This window comes from Parasteatoda tepidariorum, chromosome 4, assembly GCF_043381705.1.
Source record: "Parasteatoda tepidariorum isolate YZ-2023 chromosome 4, CAS_Ptep_4.0, whole genome shotgun sequence".
Taxonomy (NCBI): Eukaryota; Metazoa; Arthropoda; class Arachnida; order Araneae; family Theridiidae; genus Parasteatoda; species Parasteatoda tepidariorum.
In genome coordinates this window covers 18935119-18957434 of record NC_092207.1, presented here as the reverse complement: position 1 = coordinate 18957434, position 22316 = coordinate 18935119, and the positions used below count along the sequence as shown (strand labels likewise).

Sequence of the window (22316 nt, the reverse complement as noted above, 5' to 3'; positions counted from 1 at the left end):
TATATATATATATATATATATATATATATAGAAAGCAGTCACGGCTGTTAAAGTGCCTAGTACTATTTTTTTTTTCGTTCTCCTCTCTAGATTCGAGATTCCTATTATAGTGCATTAATAGAAGAAGAAAAAATATGAAGTTCATATTTTTTTTCTGGAGGCAAAGTAACAGTGTTAAGAAGTAACACTTTTTTTTCTCCTTCTTCTTTTTGATAAGGAAAGGGGAGAGGGGAAAAAAGAAGATGAGAAGAGGGAGAGGAGAAGCAGAAGAAAAAAAGATAGGGGACTGCAGAGGAAAAAGGAAAATGATAGGGTCAGGATCCAATTTCGAATCCCCCCTTTCATCTTTATCCTCCTAACTTACTTCATTTTCACTTTCGATAAAGTCTGATAAGATGCGTTTAAAAAAATATACATTTCTGTTCCCGTCTATAATTAAATAATAAATAAATTTAGTAGTTTCATTTATAAATTTATAAAAAAAGAAAACAAAAATTATTAATTTATAAAACGGATGAATGAATGCAACGTGTAGTTAAATAGCAAAAAAAGCCAGAAAGTGTTGTACAGCGCAGTCACACAATTAAACAATATTAATCACACATGAAAACAAACTGTGTTCAAGCGATATTACGGATCTTGGCTGTTTGACCAGTGTTTTTCAAAAGAAGGGTAACCCTCTGACAGTAATAAAACTTGACACAGAAAAAAATGTGCGAGAAAAAAGGCACAGAAAAAATAGGAATGGCTTTTAGTTTCATACAAACACAAAATATAATTAATATTTGTACCCCCACCTCTCCAAAAAAGCAGCTATATCATACTTTTTTAGGCAAATTAATTTGTTTATTGGATTAAATAAATAAATGAAAGTGGTTGCAAAACATATAGATAAATTATGCTTCCATAGTAATTAAAACCAGGGGTCTGTCTAGGTTTTTCTGAGAGGTACCTATTTTGTGAAAATTAAAAATTATATTGAAAAATCAACACAAAAATATGGTAAAAATATGAATTATAGTTTCTTACGAGACTCAAAAATTTTTTTTTGAAGAAAAAGTACCGTTTTTCCTGAAGTTGAATTTGTGAAGGTACCGCTGAACGGTAGTAAATTTGGCTTGGACAGACCCCTGAAAACTCTTGAACATTGGGCAAAAAGACACTATTTCTGGAAAGTATTATTTCTAAAATAGTTAAATGTTTCCAAAACTATCAATATTTAGAATAAGCTTTTTTTTTATTTTTTTTTTTATAAAAAAGAATATATATTATAAATACAAAGTTTAATAATCACCACATGGGATAATAGAAGTTGCCTAATATAATAAAAGGTTTTCAAACTCATGTCATTTAAATCATATTAAAATCTCTTTTGATTGAAGTAAAAAATTTGAATTTAGCCTATTTAAAGGTTTAAAAAAAAAAAAAAAACTTTCATCTTCATAAGAAAAGGGGATAAACCATGGAAAGAAATACAAAGTTCACATTTATGGCATTTTTCATGCGGCATACCACTGAAAAATTGAAGAAAAAATATAGTTAGGTTTAAAGATTTGAAAGTAATATTCGAATACTCTTATAAATGTTGCTCGGCAATTAAGTAACGGCGTCTTGTCAAAACTTTTTTTTTTAAACCTCAACACAATGCAAATTAAACAACAGCTTAATATCACAAGAAAAACGTCTGACAAAACTTATTTTTCTATCAACCCCCCAATGACGCGAAATGAACAGGAGGAAAACGGGGCAAAAGGACGAACTCCGAAGTCCATATGGCTGCACTCATCATCATCATCATAATCGTGATCAGCAGCCTCCTACCTGACTGACTTTCGTGCGACAGCTGGCAGACCGACCCGACTTTAAAGAAAAAAAATCCGCACTCAAAGAAAAAAAAAGAAATAAAACTTCGAAGTAAAATATAAAAAGTAGACTCGCGTGGATTACGCGTGCCGCTGCGAGCTTTTATAACACTTTTTTTATAGTAAAAGTCTCCCTCTTACCAGCAAGTTCAAACAAGCAAAGATTTACTCCGAGATTTTTTTTCTTCTTTGGGGGGACTATGTCCTTTTTTTTGCAGTTTTATACATGGTAATTAATGCTTCATGCCTGTTTGAAATGGGGAGTTCTAGCAATGCATAACCTTGCTTTTATAAAACCCCTCTTCCAAGAAGGTTATATCAAGACAAACTCTTCCCCTCGCCATTTTTTTTTTTAAATGTTTATGCAGCTACTTCTTTAATTCAAAATAAGATTGCCTATTTCTTATTCAATATTACAAAACAGACAAAGATTTCATTTACAAAAATACATAAATAAAAATAACGTAGATAAGTAAACAAAAATTTATTTGTTTTCACTGAAAACTTTTGAAATACTGGCGTAAAATAATTTTAACTCAACAAATTTACTTTACTTATTATTATTTTTATATTATATTACATTTTAATATTATATTATATTTATTATAATAATTTTCATTTATAATAATTTTTATCAAGCATAATTATTTTTATTATTATAATTATTTTTTAAAGAAAAAAGGGAGAAAAATAATATTTTAAAACAACCATTTTATAAATACCGCAAAATCGAAATACTTATTATCTATAGCCCTATTTGAAACTTTTGAATAAATTATAATAAGCGAAATATTTTTAAGGGATAGAGAAATAATTTTACGGCCGCTATACAAAAATTAAAATCATAAAATCAAAGCACAACATTAAATGAAATTGAATATGACAGGTAAACTTGAACTATCCTTATAACAAAAAAACTATTTATAAAATAATTTCTTGTGTTTAAAATAAAAAGAATGTCAAATGTGAACTTACCAGCTATCCTTAAGATAGCAAGAGTGTATAGCACCAGTAGTAACATAGGGTGTTGCATTAAAACTAGAATGCGGAAAGCCGACTCTTCCAGCCACTTTTGACCTAAAATAACATTAAAAATAAATTAAAAATTATGACACATAATTAAATAAAACATTAAAAAAAATTCCAAAACATATTCTAATTTCTCAGAAATGATTAACTCATTCTAAATTTCCAAAAATACATTTTGTTAGTAATAAAAGCTTTAACAAATTTTTTATTTTATAACCGTTGTTGAACAGCCGACTCAATGTTTTGGGCTTACGACTACTAATGTTCAACTCCGTAGCCTTGTAATTTTGAACCCAATCCAGAAGACAAGGGAACTCCTGGATCAAATATTGGGAGACATTTGCCTTCTTGGAGGACTTTTTAAAGGAACTAAAAACTACCTACAATTATCCCCACAAACGCAGAGATATTTCGCCCATATCAAATTATATCGCCTATTTTAATTTGTCGTCAACCAGATTTGTCGTTTTAATTTGTTAAAACCAGAGGATCTGCTGAAATAGCTTATACATATCAAATTTTAGGTATTTAAATCTTAGTTTTATTAAGTTATCTTTATAATCTTTCTTATTAAGTTATCTTAAATCTTAGCTTTATTAAGTTATCTTAAGTAGTCTTTATAATGAAACATAATTACCTCTAAAATTTTTCGAATGATTCAAGTTTCATATTTCAAAATCACTTATTTTTCAAAACACTTAAAANGAACTGAAAAAAAAAAAAAAAAAAAAAATTACGAAAACGTGCCAAAATCGTTCACAATTGTAAAATTCAAAATTGAAAACCTGTCATTTTACTTACTATTATTTCTTAATTTTTTAAAATGAAAAAAAAAAAATGAATATAAAAATTGATACTTAACATCCATAAAGCTTTAAATGAAGTGCNCTATCCTTAAGATAGCGAGAGTGTATAGCACCAGTAGTAACATAGGGTGTTGCATTAAAACTAGAATGCGGAAAGCCGACTCTTCCAGCCACTTTTGACCTAAAAAATAACATTAAAAATAAATTAAAAATTATGTCACACAATTAAATAAAACATTAAAAAAAATTTCCAAAACATATTCTAATTTCTCAGAAATGAACTCATTCTAAATTTCCAAAAACACATTTTGATTGTAATAAAAGTTTTAACAAATTTTATATTTCATAACCGTCGTTGAACAGCCGACTCAATGTTTTGGGCTTACAACTACTAATGTTCAACTCCGTAGCCTTGTAATTTTGAACCCAATCCAGAAGACAAAGGAACTCCTGGATCAAATATAGGGAGACATTTTCCTTCTTGGAGGACTTTTTAATGGAACTAAAAACTACCTACAATTATCCCCACAAACGCAGAGATATTTCGCCCATATCAAATTATATCGCCTATTTTAATTTGTCGTCAACGCAGTTAAAACTAGAGGATCTGCTGAAATAGCTTATACATATCAAATTTTAGGTATTTAAATCTTAGTTTTATTAAGTTATCTTAATAATGAAACATAATTACCTCTAAAATTTTTCGAATGATTCAAGTTTCATATTTCAAAATCACTTATTTTTCAAAACACTTAAAAAAAAAATTACGAAAACGCGCCAAAATCGTTCACAATTGTAAAAGTCAAAATTTAAAACCTGTCATTTTACTTACTATTATTTCCTTAATTTTTTAAAATGAAAAAAAAAATTAATATAAAAATTGATACTTAACATCTATAAAGCTTTAAATGAAGTGCGATTGCCATATCTCTAAGAAAATACTTCTAATTTTAAGTTCGAACACATGTATTCAAGTGTAATTAAAATGTATTTTAACTCAGTACAATTATATATTTTACATTCTCAACTAATAATCAAAGATTAAAACACTGTTTTTGCTTCTTTTTCCCCTTTTTTTAAAACTAATTCCGTTAAAGAACGTAGTAAATGCGTTATTAAAAAGATAAAAAAAAAGTGTGTATATTGAAACAAAGTAGTCAAGGTGGCACCCTTATCAGACGGCGGGATAGACCTAAAAAATTCTAGACAGAAAGAAAAACTAGAAGAAAAAGAAGAAAATGTCAGTTAGCAAGCCAAGCAGTAGTGGCAGCCAAGGAGCTAAATCCAGACTAAATGCATCAACAGTGGAGAGTTGGAAAAAAAAGAACTAACTAGCATTGACTCTTAGTTTACGAGAAGAAAAATACTATATATCTAACTAAATAGAGGCATTGAGACGATTTTTGGGGAAAACAACTTTTACGAAACCTTGAAGAAATTTAAAAGAGATCGTTGCTGAACGGAAAGAGAGAATATTTAGGAAAATTTTAATACATTTCGTGAAACACTAAATAACAATTCTATCGTAACTAAATTAACAAATATAGAAGAGAAAATGGTGTAATTTGGTTAAAAAAGCACAGAAAAATTAATGATTACTTTTAGTGAGAGCCCTCAAATACTGCACAAATGAAGTGATAAATGAAAAAAAAAAAAAATTCGTTGAATAATTACAAAGAAGATAAAGTAAGAGACAAAACTTAGAAAACAAATGTATTTATAAAAAAGTCAAATTCGTTAAATAATTATGATTAAAAGGAAGCTTGCGTAACAGACAAACAATGACCTATAAACCATAACAAATGTTTACTTAATTAACAAAAGAAATTCAGACATAATTATGATTACAAAGAAGCTTTCTTAGCAGACAAACAATGACCTTGTAAACCATACAAATTATTCTATAATTAATAAAAAAAAATTTGAATAATTATGATTACAAGGAAGCTTTCGTAACAGGCAAACAATGACCTTAGAAATTCCACAAATGTATTGAAAAAAACAAAAGAAATTCATTAAATAAATATGATTCCAAAGTTGAACAACATAAATTATCTTTCATTATATTTAAGAGCATTAGTTGTAAAATAATGCATTTTATTTAATGAGAGTTAAGAAAAATTATTTTCATATATATAGAGAGATTTTTTTATTAAATTAAAAATTTACAGCCAACTTTTACAAAGGTTTTTGAACTTCTAAAAATTCAATTTTGAACTTAAAGTCTAATGTCGGTTAGTTCAGTTTAATTTCTGTTAAAGGTAAAATTAAGAGAGTAATCCTTTGTAAATTTCATTAAGTACAACTTTTAAAATCACAGATGGTAAAATTTTTATTAAAAAAAAGACACCATTTGTCAAATATTGAGAAATCATTAATTTTCTACCTTCTGTCATTTTATCTTTTAACTGCATATTTATCTCCTTAACCTATAACATAATCTCTGTCAGATAAAATCATTTATCCTACTAATAAAATTGTACCAATTTAACCCCAAAATGATTATATTTTTAAAAAAAATTTTTTTACCATTTGTGATTTCAAACGTTGTTTTCATCGAAATTCAGTTACAGGGTTTTAAATAAAAAATATAAAAAAAACTTCGAAAAAAAAAAGAAGAAAAAAAAAAAACTTATATGTGAAAATTTAAATTTTTCACATATAAGTTTTTGAAATAAAATTTTTATTTCACAATCTTAAATAAAAATGTACACATTAGTTCACCGTTTACTCTTAAAGGAAACTTATTAATTTTCTGAGTCTCTTTCTTTCGCATAATAGACTACATGTTCGAAATCCCGGAAATTTGATAGTTCCTTTCACAACATCATTTAACAAGATATTTAACAAAAGTTCTTTAAATGTGGTACTGATTTCGAGAAATTTTATGCAAATCACTTATTTTTCAACACTCAACTCGGCATAAACTATAACCACTAACATAAACCATTTTTTTCCTAAAAATATTTCAAAATTTATCCATAAATCATTTTAAAAAAAAAATTATAACCAATTAAAAAAAAATATTTAAAAAAAATAAAAAGGTAGACACGATACAAATGTTGTGGAGTAGTTTTCTTAGAAAAGAGAAAGAGTAAAAAGACTACAGTTAAGGTAGATAACCGACAAGAAGGTATTTGATTAATAGCCTGAAACATTGTTTAAACAATTCCGTCTCACATGTACTGACTGCTCTTGAGATAATTTAAAAAGGGTGAAGTGTAAGAATGGAAGGAAATAAAAAAAAGCACTTTAATTCTTGGAGAATGTATTTCCCAATCACATATCAGTAAAACTAACATCCTATAGTTTCCATAGGTTGATTTCATCAGCGATAAATTTATCTAGCGCAAATGCAAATCTTCTTGACTCAGTTGTAATAAACTGTGTAGAACGGTAGTATATTATTTACTGTTTATTAGATACAAGAGAGCGCTGTAAACTGAAACCGTACAAGAATTAACCTAGTGGTGATTGATGAAAAGTGTCTAAAAGTGATTCGAAAATTTGAAGCAATATCAAAGGGGAGGGGAGAGGTAAAAAAATACTTGAAGAATTAATGCAAGAAAAACCATAGTAATATTTCCGTAACTTTGCAAAAACGAATTAGTTAAGTCATATTAAAAAACGAATATGACCAAGTAACCGTTTTAAACTGATTGCGGTACAAAAAGCGAATATTTTTAAATATTAAAACATTTTTTAAAAAGTTATAACATTAAAAATTTACATAAATAATTCAATTACTTAAAGCACGAAAAAACAACAAAAGTGCTAATAGATTCCAATATTACGTAAGCACACGGTAAGGGATGAGGGTGTTTGTGATTGGCTTAAAATGAGGGCATAAGTATGAGCAACACTTACGCAAGACCCTGAGATCCCATTATTTTCAATTTAAAAAACAAAACATGAAAAAAGGATATAACAAAATGTTAAGAAAAATTACACTAGAAAAAATTTCAAGAACAATTTTTCCCTCAAGATGTGTGAAATTAAAAATAAATAAAAAAAAGAATAAAGAGTGAACTAAAACGTACATTTTGCATTTTTGCAAAGTAACATCTTATATTTGAATTTAATCCTAAAATTCTTAAAATTAGATCACTATAATAAAAATTAAATTTCAAGCAAAAAACAAAAGGAGGGTTGTTGAGAATTACATACGCAAGCATGGAAGAAGAAATTTGCTTATATTTGCTGACAAGGGGAGGAAGCAATACTAATTGGTCAAAAACAAATTTATGCGATATATTAATGGTCTCATATCACCTATCTCCAATGCAGAGAAAGCAAGTTTACAGATATTTGTTAATAGGGCCCTTTACATCAAAAGAAGAAAAAACTGACTGGTGATTTAAAAGAGACATTTTCCCTTCTGGAAACAAGTCTATATGTTACTGTGAATGACCGAAATTGGTGGTTGTTGACTTCCATGGGTGAATGTTGACAATCACACATTCGCTTTGGTAAATGTCCGAAAGATATGCTAGTTAAGTGCCAATGGCCGGTACTCTTAACAGTGATGTTTCTCCAAATCTATCTGCAGCAGATATTAAAATATCGTATAAATATAATAATATCAACGAATAAATTAAAATCAAATCAGATATAACAAACATTTCACCAAAGCGACTATGTGATTGTTGACATTCACCGGTGAAAGTCGACATTCTCTTGATTTCGGCCATTCATTTATATACATTAAAGATTTGTCCTAAGTGTGCCAATATAGCCTAGTAAAAGCCTGCGCTATCAGGGAAGTTATCGATCCACTACAAACAGAGCAGATCAACGAACCTTTAAATTGTTCCCAAGCCACCTGGAACAATCTATAAATCAATTTCATCACACAGGCCGAAGATGATTATCGATGCGCTTACAGAGGGTTAAAAAAATATAAAAAGAAAGAAGTTAATCTTTCTATGAGCCTAAATTCAAATTGACAAAGAGGAGAAAAATAAATATCGCTGTAGTTCAAAATATCAGAGTAATACGTTGAAAACTTTCTATTTCGAAATCGAGTGATTCACTTAGAGGAGATTCTTTCCAGAAAAAAAAAGTGCGTCTAGGCGGTTGAGGAATGCTGTATAAAGCCGGCTGCCATGAAGGCACAAAAAATAGGTCATCCCTTAACCTAAGTAGCGTAATCTGTACAGCGACACTATATAAAGAGGGAATTAAATGGTAGCGATGATTGCGAGCACCTGGAGTTCTAAATTTTGGGTGGAAAAAATCAGAACAGATTTTAAACAATGCGTAACGTTTTTAAACAAAATCGGAGAGAAAAAAATGTTTTTTTATTAATTTCTTAATTTGTTTTTTTTTTTAATTGAATTATATGAAAACCTATAAGGCAGCTGTATAAGTAAAGCTAGAATTTAACGGTGGTCCGAGATCTGTAAAATTTGCCTCAGACCACTTTAAAATTACCATTGGTGGTCATCCGGTCTAACAATCAATGTACAGGAATAGTACACTTTTCGAGTTTTGATGGTCTGTTATTGCCACAAAATAGTATATTTCATGAAAATAGTAAACATTACGCATTCTTTGTATTGTAATTTTTCATTAAATTCATTTCATTAATGTTTTTAAAAAAAAGTCATAAATACGTACATGTAAATGCACCAGAGAAAACGTGTATGGTCTATTTATTACTTTCAGTTGTTGGTCTTATAGACCAGTGACTATTATTTTATTTCAAAAGAAAAATTTAAAACTAGAGCTTTCAACTTAAAGCTATTTTGTAATAACGTTAACTGAAATTGATACATAAAATAATTTCTCGTGTAAAAAAATAAGTCCTAAAAAAAAAGAAAAGAACCACATTTTATTTTAACTCTTATCACTGATAAGAATGAAACCTAAATCAAACAGGAGAATAAGATTGATAATTCTTTTATTTTAGATAGGAGGCACGATAAAATTTCTCACGGCCGTTAGCTTGCATTTATTGTTGCAAGGGAAAGAGCTTAAACAAAATGACAACAAATTAACGCTTATAATACATCTAAGCTAAAAATTACTAGGAAAGTAGAATTTATAATAAAATATAAATTAAAATGTTCTTTTTGGTTGAAAAATAGCATAATGGTAAAATGGTTCGACTTATGCTTTTAATTAATGTTGTTAGATGCAGCGTGGAATATAATGGACAACATTTGGTGCTACTTCATAATTAAAACAAACAATATTTTAAGATTTTTTCCCAATTTGCATGCCTTTATAAAGCGCTTGCCTATGTTAAAGTGTAACTGAATTTACCCTTCATTTCATTTTATTTACAGTGAAAATTCATAAAAAAGGTAAATTCGATTTTAAAAAACTTTGGAACAATTTTGGTTTTAATTTTTTTTCCTGTTCGGTGCTTAATTATTTTCGAGTCCCTGTTTTCAAATTTACAATCGGTTTTTCTCCATGAGCCACAGTTTCTATGCAATTAATTGAATAAAATATTCTTAACCAGGATTTTTTGAAATTCACTTGAATAAATACTAAGCACTCCCACTTTTCTGCTACGAGAGGAGTGGTAGGAAGAAGGTATAACATTTCAGTTTATGATGAGATTGTTAAGGTTTTATACTATTTGGTCTTAAGAGTTATTCTGAAAGAAGCAGACAAGTTTATATGAATGTATATTGCGTTTTTTATAAATTTGCACCTTTAGACAAAAAATAAACTAAACTAAAAATATCACTTAAAAAAATCTGTAGCTTTTTGACAAAAAAGAAATTATGATTTGAAATAATTGTACACAAATTACATATGATTTGTATAAATACAACAAAAATTTTAATAACAGGCTTATTCATTTCAAAAGATTTAAAAACTAAAGTCGTAAGTAGATAAAGGAGTGAGGAAAAAAATACATAATAGATACAATGTTTTCATTGAACATTTTACTGAGTGTGTGGAGAAAGAGAAGGGTAAATCCCTTCCACGTGTTCGACACATAAAAATGAGATCGGAATAATCGATTAGACACTTTGAATCCCTTTTCTTTCCGCAACATAAAAATAAAAACTTTTTTAAGAGAGATCATTATTCCTGATACACACCTATTTGAAACAGAAGCACGTGCTATCGTCATAAAAAGCAAAAACAAAAAAGGCATCGGACAAGAAAGAAAAAAGAACCTTAAAAGAAAACAATCGAAGATTTGATAGGGGAACAAGACAAGCATCAATGGAGCAGAGATCATCCCAGTCACGTGATTTCTAACATCGCTTTCTTCCTTCTTTCCTAGAAGAAAACGGGAGGCTCTGGATTATAAGGTTCAATGGTTGGACCCTGAGTTCACGACGCGCTATCAATATTAACACAAGACATGATTTTTTTTTTTTTATACAAAAAATTGATGATCCTTTGTATTCTCTTTGGACATTGACTTCCGGAATTCTTAAAGAAGAGTCTAAACACTTCGAACATCCATGATATTCGAATATTCATTTTCAAATGAAAATCAGGATAATAATCTTTGATATTGTTTCATTTCAAGTTAATATTAAACAGTCGGATGATTACATTTAGCATAATGAACTCTAAATAATCACTATGCTAAAGTGGCTCTTTGGTTTTATGTGTTGCTCCATATCAACTACAGCTCTTCATTCGACAATTAATTGCGAATCTAATAATCGAATATTTGGGTCTCATTTTCAAAGTTTACAAAACTTGCAGGCTATTACTTGTTGACAATTTGGTGGCAAAAAATTTATCTTTTGTCTAGTTTTATTCAAGAACCAAAGTTCAAAACTTGATACCTGCAAGCGACGTTATTGTAGGTCAATTTCTCGATTCAGAAGCCAATCAGGTTAGACACATACGCTCGACGTCGCTTACAGGTATCCAATTAAAACTAATTCGAACCACATGGTTAGACTAATCACTTCACTTCTTCCCGGGTTGCAATAAGTATTTAATATAAAACGATTTAAAAAATTCCACTTTTTATAAAGTCATTTGAGTAAGAAAAAATTTTTTTTATTTAAAAATTAAGTTATTTTTTAATCTAATTAACAATGAAAAAAAATTCATTTTTCTTTTCATTATTCTTATTGATGTTAGCAATGATTTTGAAACAAAATAATGTATACTAGAGCACTTTTTAGGTAACAATTCTTTCTACAGCAACTGTTTACAAGCTGTGAGAAAATGAAAGTTCTTTTTAACTTATTTCTCATAGAAACACTATGGAATATATAGTTTTCTTATTGTAAAATATCAGTAGAAATCAGTAACAAATGGGCATAATGAAATGGCAATAAGAATTTAAAAGATTTGTATCAAAACACAATTGCTTATTAAAATGTTTTAACTTCCTCTGGAATAATTTTTTATTTATTTATTTAATGTTACATGGGTTGAAAATTTTGCAAAATGCTGCGAACTTTTATGCATTTAAGTATTTGAATAAGCAAATAATATAAATTTTAATTTAAGTTTTTGTTGAAAAATACAAATTTTAAAATAAGCAAAATGTTTCTGAAAATTTGAACACATACATTTTCTTAGTTCTAAATGTAAAATGGGATATTTTAAATATCATACACGTGAATGAAAAAAAAAAAAATCCAACAACTTTTTTTGTTTATTTTTATATTTTAGTACAAATATAATTTTCATAATTTAAAATATTTTTTTAATAACCATTTGACTGCTTTTTCATAATTAAGAAACAGCAAAATACATTTTTTCTTGTAATTAAGAGCTTCAGAAAAAATATATATAAACGGAACACCGGTGTCCTATTATCCAAAATGGTTTAGGTCCTATTAATATTTTATCCCTATATTAATATGTACCTAGAATTCTTTAGAGACTGAAATTATTAATTAAAATATTCAAGACAAACAATTTATTTTTAATTTTCTCAGAAAATATAGATACAAAAAAAAAGTATGTAATATATCGATAGGAAGACATTAGAGAAGACCAATGGTGAATATTAGTATTTCTCTAAAAATCAAATTTTAGTAAATATAATTAAAAACAGCAAGACGTAATAAAAGTACGTTAAAAAATTTCACAATTAATTTCTCTAGATAACACTTTAAAAATATTTTCAAATTAATTTGATCAATTAATTACGTTAATATTTTTAAATTAATTAACAGAATCCATTAACAGAAGTGTGTTAGGTAACAATACAAAAATTAAATATTCGTTTTATTTATAAATATAAATAAATTGAATTTCAAGAATTTCACACAAAAAAAAAATCATTGATTTCAAACAAAATGAAATAATCATAGTCTAAATGGTAATGTGGTCATACACAATGCGACAAAAAAGCCGCATTGTGCAATAAATCTAAGTCATTTGTTTGTCAGAACCCATCCATTCATGTTTGGACAGGAAAATGTCGCAATACCATTATTAAACATCTCATGATCGTGACCGTTTAGCAAAGCATCGTGTACAGACACACATTGCAAATGAGAAAAAACTTACATAGAGTCCGGCATCTCCACCTCACTTCGTCGTAAGTACTGTTGCAGCAGGTCCTTCCGTCACTTGACATGTCCGGCAGCAGACCGGAAGGGCAGGGCGGTACATCGCGTTCCGCACCGCTTCGCCTTTCCATCACAAACAAAATAATAATAACAACGAGAGCAGTAAAACAATCCACGTCTGAAAAATAAAATCCACAAAGAGCTTGACTAAATCACGGTCGGCGTCGAACATTTCGATGCATAAACACACCAAAAGAATCCATGAATCCAAGGCATACCGGCGCACAACTTTTTGTTTAATTCACACAACAATTACAGCACATCATGACACTGCACAGCGTGACAACATGTAATCCATTGCGATGAGTGGATGAATCTCGACTGGATGGAGTGGGAGCTTGGAAGAGGACGAGCGTATGCAGGGTTGCCAAAAGAGTGAGGAGGTAAACGCATTTGGCGATACGCTCGCCAGCACCTTCCATAGCAGTCTCTTTTTTTATTATTATTATTCCTCTTGCTTATGGAAAGGACAAAAAGAAATCGGTATGCCAGGTGCTTCTAGCGGCGCATAACAATGAAGTTACTGAAGATCACTAGAAATTTGGCGAAGTAGGCATAACAGAATTCATTTTGACTGGAACAGTGTTTGTTTCAGAGATATTTTTGAAATAATTTGAGGGCACTTAGTCTTAGAACGATTCGAAAGAGAAATTTTTACTTTCTTTGGGGCAGTTGCGGAACTTTAAGGCCGTTTGAAGCTATTTGATAAAATGCAGCATAAATAATTTGGTAGTGTCCAGTTTAGTGAAGGTAATGAATTTTATTACAACAAGCAGATTTGGTGTGATTGTATACAAAAATGGACATTTTGAAGCAGAAATATTTACTATCTTGGGGCAGTTGCACAATTTTGAGGCCGTATGAAGCTATTTTACTTTAACTGGGAGTGTAAAATGAGATAAAATACAGCATAAATAATTTAATAGTGTCCATTTTAGTGAAGGTAATAAATGTTATTACAACAAACAGATTTGGGGCGATTGTGTACAAAAATGGCCATTTTGAAGCAGACCTCACACAACTGTAATAGAATGCACAAAGTAAGAAGACAATCTGGATGAGATAAAGATGCTTAGACAATAATGCAAAGATTATCTTAAATTTGCGGCCCATTTAGTTCAAACAAATATAACTCAGAAATGACTCAGTAGCATTTTACCAATAATATTCCACACACTTAATATTAAAAGTAATGAAGCAAACAGAAAACAACATATGCTACCATTTAGTTTTTTTCAATTTGTAGACATTTAAAAACATATTTAAAATTTAGGGACGTAATGCAAAACATACGAATAAATATTACAGAAATTATGTAAAGCAGCCCTAAAAAGTGTTTTTGTAAGAGGGCGAGTGGCAATATAATAAGCCACATATATTCCAAATGTGATATTTTTTACACTTAGCGGGTTCTTAGTATTGTTTCCAGATAAATACTTAACAGTTGTAAGTTTTCATAATTTATAGTGGATATCAGTACAATGCATATAAACACTAACCGCCTACATAAAATCATGATGAGTTACATCACAAACGCTTTCCCGTTCAATTTGAAAACGTGGTTTGTCATTATATTGCTGCACATTCTTAAATATTATTTACAAAAACTATTATTGTATGTAAGTGAATTAATAAAGTTAGTTAATTAAATAAAGTTAGTTAATTAAACGAAGTAATTAAATAACCTTTTTGAAGTTGAAACAAAAAATTGTTTTTGCTGCTAGAAGTTCTTAAAATTTTTAAATTTTCAAAATACAAATTTTAGTTAGAATAAGTTTCAAAATATTTAAAAATAGTTGTATGATATATATTTTAATTTAAATAAATTTAATTTTGTATTAAACTATGCATATTAAATGCTTATTTTCAAACTTAAAAAGATAAATAAATATAAAAAAAAATATTTCAAGATAATGCCTCAATTATATAGCTTGGAAGAATGCTGCGTGCATTTTATTAATATATATAGAACAATTTTTTAAAGTTATTTCTAATAATAACAATAAATTATTAATAATGAATCAGAAAAAATATTACTGGAGCTACTCGGGTCAATTATGGAGACGTATAGAAAGATCAATGTCGGAGATCTCAATGAATTTAAAGAAATAATTTTAAAAATTTGATTGAATCCACAAATTCGGAACTCCAACTCATTTGAAAATACCATTTCGGAATATCAATGACACCATTTGGAACATCGTTTTTACGATCGAATGCCAATTATGAAGAAATTGAGTTGACACCTCAGTTGACAATTGAGTTGACACCTCAGTATTTAGCTTACAATCATAATAGCAAATTTCCAGTTTTAAATTTCTAGCTATACTTAAGCTTTAAAATCACATAAAAGTTACATAATTTCAACACATTATTTTAAATATGAAAATGACAGATAACGGCCAACAGCGTAATATCGTTCAAGTTTGTTTTTTTCTCTCCCTTTTTATAAAAAAAAATTTTCTCCCTTAAATTGAACGTTATTCTTTAAGAAATTTCAAATGCCTTGACGGCATAAAAAAGAACCTGTCTGGCATCTTTTGAGTAGCAAAGTTTTCTAAAGAAAGCTGGCAAATTGATCGGCTCTGCTGAGTTTCGCATGTCGTGGGTCCGATATAAAAGGACGCACGGCACAACAATGGAAGAGAAGCAGATGCAAAATAAGGAGAACAACGAACTCCCTCAAGAACACCAAGAGAAAGATCGACAAATGGCGATGCATCGCCTTCTTCGATTAGCCACTCCGAGAAAGAAAACACAACAAAAATCTCAGAAGCTATTTTTATATCACATCTTACACTTCGCCCATACATAACAACTGCCACTGGAATCCTTTAACGGTGTTTCTATTGGGATATAAACATTGCCTATTGATTTAAATACCGTTCATCAAATCATGAATTAATTGCCCTAATTGAAGATCTAAGTTTATGAAGGTTCTATGTGCCATCGTAAACATTACCAATCAATTTAAATACCGCTCACCAAATCATAAAATAAATGCCATAAATGAAACGCTTAGTGGATGAAAGTTCTGATTGCCATTGTAAACATTGCCCATCGATTTAAAAATCGATAATCAAATCCTAAATTAACTACCATGATTGTGGATGAATGTTTTAAGTGAGATTTTTAAAAAAATTGAGATTTTTGGAGGAAAGATCTTATTTAGGTCCAATTTAACAATACATCATTCATTAAGTTTTCGTAGCTCAGCAGATTTCATAGAATAAAGGTATTAAGGGTTAATTTTTGAGAATTATCGCAGTGGAAGATAGTTCCAAGTACATTTGGCAACAAACATTCGAGAAGTAAACTTAAAAAAAGGTTCTATTTTTGCAGCAAATTAAAGCACCAGATAGATGCGAATAGTTTATATAAATGTTAGGGATTTATTATATAAAGTTAGCAAATTTGAAGCTGGCGACCAAGAAATATAGACGATTTTTAAGCTTTATCAGTAACCTTTGCTCTCTTTCGTCAATGGATTCAACTTTAAAAATAATTTACAAAAAATCACTGTAAGGTCACCTAAAGCCTTCATCAATTCGGCTCATCATGAATGAAGCAGGAAAACTGACAATGCTTATGGTAGTGATAAGGTGTTTTAAAGCAGATTTGGTAAAAATTTTCTGAAAACGATTCATTTTGGTGCCATTAATAAATAATATCAATTTCCTAACTTTTGTTTAGATTTTTTATTTATTTCAGAAACAAAATACAATTAAATGGTTAAAAAATTATTTGCAATAATTGTGGGCGAAAGAAATTAATTATTTTCTTTTCTCCGTAACTTCTTGCGTAGCAGATATACAATTGTTTTTCGAGAAGATTAATAAAATGTGGGTTGACACGAGAAAGACCGAAACTTAGTTATGTACCCAAAAGCAGTCAAAATGACTGGATTGTGAAAGAATAACCAATGTGTAAAGAAATTTATTCAAAATTAATTATTAATATTTTTTATATTATTTACAGTTATATAACAAGTTATTAGTAAATATTAACAATAAAAAAAAAGTTATATGTTGTACAAAAAGTGACAAAATTCTAAGAAATTGCGTCATTATATACATCATTGTGTTTCGAATTGAAATTAAAAAGCAGTTAAAATGACTTCTATGGGCAATCTAGTGTTAATAACAAACGGTAGCTTCCCAAAGATTTAACAAATAGTCAACAGCGAAGATTAAACCCTAGCAATACTTTAGCAAAGTTGAATAAATATTGGATGAATTGTAATAAACAGATAGTACAATTTTGGTCTTGATTGTGGTCAGCAAAGCTAAAAATAAAAAAATTTCTTCTCTGATAGAATTGGAATTTAGTTTATTATAATTCGCATAAGAGAATATTCTAACATATATTTAAAAAAAAATTAAGTAACAAACATAGAAATGCATAAGCATTGATCTATAACAGTAGTAATTATTTCATTGGTTTCATTTAAAATGAAACGCCGTTTTAAATTATTAATAAATTAAATTGTATTTCAGGGTAAAGCCGTACGATTCCTATTAAATAATAATAATTATGCTTTTATTTAAATAATATGAGAGATTGCGATTGATAAACAAGCGAATTAGTGTAAGACACATAGGTAAAACAAAATCTTGCCAAACTCACAGTTTTGTTCTGATATTAAAACTTTGATTCCATTTATACCATACATTTTTCTAATGATTTTCATATTGACTATATTTTAATGGTATGTGATTTGAAAATCATGGCAGTTATGAAGCAAAAATACATCTTAATAGTTTATTTACCGAATTTTTCAATCAATTGTTTTAACGATCGAGTGACGCTTACATATGTAATCACTTTTGCAATATCTTAATGTTTATTTCGCTTATCCAAGAACATTTTTCAAAACAAATCGAAAACACCCCTTCAATGAATTGAATATTAAATAAAATTATTCCTTAAATCAAAGACACACAACCATTTTTAATGAAGGGCCATTTGTACAGCAGGTTGACCATTGAAAGCCCACATGCCCAAGTATTTAGACATGTTGATAGAAGTTATAATAACTTTAATATAAACAATGTTTTAGACAAAATTCTTTTTATCAGTCAAGTTAGTAATATATTTGCATAAATTTAAATTCTTTTAAATATTAAAATTAATTTAAAACTAAAGAATGCCTAGTTGATACTTTTTATTAAAAATATATAAAGATGGAGAAAAAGGAAAGTTTTTTTCATATCACGTGAAATAAAAGTTTAATTTAAAATAAATTAACTGTTATGTTAATGAATACAAATTTTAAAAAAATACTTTACTGAGCAATGCAAACGCAAATAAAATATTTTAATTAAAGAAATCTTATAGGGTTCAAAATGATTTAAAATAAAACAAACACAATATAGCTCAAAATAAGATTCAACATTCAGTTGGGATTCAGTTGTTTATCAGTTCAAATTATTTTTAATTTTAGAACATTTATATTTAAGAATATTAAACCTCAAGCTGGTTTTAGGCACTTTTAAAAGCTGCAAAGAATTAGAAGGAAAGTTAAAAAATAGCAAACATTTTAAAAATCTACGTTCGAATTTTGCGTGCTGTAATTATGTTGTATTAAAAATATCGAAATGTTTTTCTTTCAGACAAAAAAAAATAATAATATGGAAATGAGTAGGAAAAAAAATGGTCAAAAAATAATTTGGATTGACGATGAAATCGGCACAAATAAAGCACGTCAAAAGTGATTACTATTAGAACGCACGATTCGGAACTAGCGAGGCTCTGTAATATCGTATTAAAAAATTCCGGGATTTTTAAAAAAAACGCGTAGAAATCCGACAGTAACTGCCGTAAACACGATCGAACAGTTACGAATTAACGATAAAATGGACACTAATAATATCTTCAAAAGTGATTACTTAAGTTGGAAATTCAAGTATCAAAATTCTGTCCAATTAAAAAAATTGCGAATTTTAAAACTACCTTAATTTAGATTATGTGTATCAAAAAGTTAAATGGGCAGTTCAAAATTTCCGATTTTTTTTTCCTTTTTTAAAAAATTATTATCTTTATTATTATTATGTTCAGCTACTACTGAGGGCCGCAGATCGACAGCTATAGGCCGCAGGTTGCGCACTCCAACTTTAAATAAAATAGAGATAAGTAGCAATAAATATTTCTATTTATTCAATGAATATATATATTTAGCTTCAAACTGAATATTTAAAATAAAGTATTAAATACATTTATTTATTTATTTTATCTATTTATTTATTATTATTATTTTGAGAAACTTTAAAACTAGTAAGATGGCAATTGTAACAGGTAGTTAATATATAATTTTTTTTTCTGGTTAGTCCAAATAATTAAAGTATAAAGTTAAATTCCAAATGAAATGTAAATTGCATCAATTTACATTACAAAAACCAAAGCTCTCACAACTGATACCATCAAGAGATAAATATTAAAAATAAATAATGTTGTTTAATAAATGCCGAGGTAATTATTTCACCAAATAAATATAAAGACGAACTTTAAAAGTTGAATTCAAAACAAATTATTGATAGTTGATAGTATTGAAATGATAACAAATTGCCCCTTTCAAAATTTTAAGCCACCCTTGAACTTGACAAAAGAACGAACATTCATGAGGTACTTTTAAACAAGCATTATATTTATTCTTCCACGAAATGATTATTCCAGTGTTTACAGCGAGCGACCCTTCTTGACCCTTCCTTGGCTATACAACACCATATGGTCGGCCACCAGACGACTGTTTACCACCGAGATTTTAAAAATTTCTCTCCCAACAATAGGCAGAAAATAAAAAAAACTAAATAAATCGTAAAGAAGAAGGGGATGAGGAGAGAAGAAAGAAAACGGAGAGGAGAAGGCAAAGCAGAGACGCGTGTCGTCTGTCACTTTCTCTCTCTTCGAATAAAGGGACCGTCGGGGCACGTGCCCCTAGTCACCGAAGACGGTTCTCCCGCACCAACAGACAGCTGAACAACAAGCTACCTCCCCTTGCCCAGAACAAGAGTGGTGAAAATTACCCGACGATTTCTTATCCGGTGCATTATTGAATAAAAATGTGCGGTGCAAGTTTTATTCCAAGATGTTCGAAATACAGTTATCACCAGGTGACGTGCTCATTTCGAGAGTTTCTTCGGAAAAAAAAGGTGGAAATAGGAGTTAATTTTTCTCCTCTTAACCCCCCCCCCCAAGTCCCCCTTGCATCCCGTGCACCAGGTTCTAAATCTTCTTAAACCAGATGACATTATACAAGAAGGTAAAGGAAATCGCGCGTGCACTGATTTTCCAACAATAAAATTTCTGGAAAATAAGTAAATCAAAAAGAACAGTCACCGTTTCGCAACGACTGTAATAGATCAATATTGAGTAAGGTAGAAAACGTAGACTTCTTTAAAAAATGAATATCACCGGTTTCTTTATTTTATTTTATTTATTTTTGTAAATTGTATTTGCATGCCAATTAAAGTATCAATTTTAATTGGACAGTATTAATAATTACAGAATGTGCAATTTTTTATTATTATTTGTTTCACATTAATGTCATTGAAATTGGAGTAGCTACGAATAAACTATCATTTGCAGGTACTATAGTATTTTAGAAACGTTATATTAAAATAAACGTAAAATTAGACGTAAAATAAACGTTAATTAGAGGCACAGTGCTTCAGAAGAAAAGCTATTTTCAGGAGGTATTAAATTTAGAATCAAAATAACATTTTTAATTTTTAAAAAAAATAATAAAAGGTCGAAATTATCAAATTTAAATTTTACTAGATTGGATTACAGGGAATAATAAAAGTTGACCTTAAATTATTACTTTTTTAAATTTCCTTAGATACCTATATAAGAGATATTTAGCATCTTCATTGCGTACCATCCCGCACATTCACGCTCATACGAACGTGAATGTGCGGGATCATATTAACAGCGTGGATGGTGCGGGACTCTGAATTAACAGCGCATTTCCATGCCACAGTCTCCTAAAATTGCGCTTACTTAGTTATTTCACAACATACATGCTTGCGTATTGCGAAATCTTTCTAATTCATTACCTGACGGAGACCAGCAATAAAGAGTACACAAAGCTAAACTGTAACTATTGAGCAACATTAGTCTATATTTGTTGATTCAATACGTCCTAATAACTCATGAAAATAATAATAAGAAAAAATGAACTAATAGCATTTTACAACCATAAATTTTTAATTAGTAAGTTATGTGCACCAGGATATTAAGCCATTTGAACGAATGAGTAAAGGGTCACTTTTCGTGATCTGCCTCGTATACTTAATAAAAATGCTCAGGTAAAGACTTAAATGCGAAAAACGGGTAGAAAAAATATTTTTTTTCCCCCTTCATCAATTAATGGTCTAAATTTGAAAATCAAAAATACAAAATCCGTCGAGAAAAAAAGATTTGTTTATTTAAAACAAATACGTTTTTGAGGCTAATTTCTAACTTAAAATATAGTCTGCAACAGTTAAGGTTCCGGTTCCAGGGTCGGACTGGAAGTGTGGGATCGAGAGGGACACTTGAATAAGGGACCTTCAAAAAATGACTATTTTCGGTTTTAATTAACTATTTTCTGTTCAATAATTATAATTTATTTCTATTTTCTGTTTCTTGATTTAGGTAATTTATTGAAAATTTTAAACGTTTTTAAACAAGCTAAATATTTTATGCTTCATTTTTAAAAAGCTTCCTTTTTAATCCTATTCAATAGGTAAACGTTCTTAGAAAATTAAATTTGCAATAACAAATTATAGAATTGTTTTTGTAGTAACAAAACATAATTATCTAAATACGTTACAGAAAATAATGTATAATTTTGTACTATAATTGGTAAATACAGTGTTCAAATGCCATTTAGCCTTAAAATATTTTCTCTGTCTTTTTTTTCCTTCAATTTTTTTTAAAGGAGCCCCTCCCCCCAAGACTTATAAATTTATCAAGCACGCTTTCAAGATGTTAACTCCGACAATATAGCTGCACTTAATCACTTAACTGTTCGGTTCTTAAACAATAAATTTGAGTCCTTACCCAAATCAAAATTCTTGATGGACCCATCAAAAAATTTTGATGGTTAATGTTGGTTTCAG

General features: G+C 29.0%; 1 protein-coding gene across 3 annotated transcripts in view; it reads right to left on the bottom strand.

The window, feature by feature from the left end:
• Positions 1 to 22316, bottom strand: part of LOC107447537 (protein spitz) — a 114732-nt gene that overhangs the window by 26392 nt on the left and 66024 nt on the right. For 2 of the 3 annotated variants that reach the window (XM_016062466.3, XM_043052245.2), the window contains one exon: positions 2838 to 2939. In XM_016062466.3, the coding sequence (XP_015917952.1) occupies positions 2838 to 2939 (102 nt within the window). Of the gene's footprint in view, positions 1 to 2837; positions 2940 to 13153; positions 13553 to 22316 lie in introns of those variants that run through there. The other variant, XM_071179480.1, reaches the window with a different exon arrangement.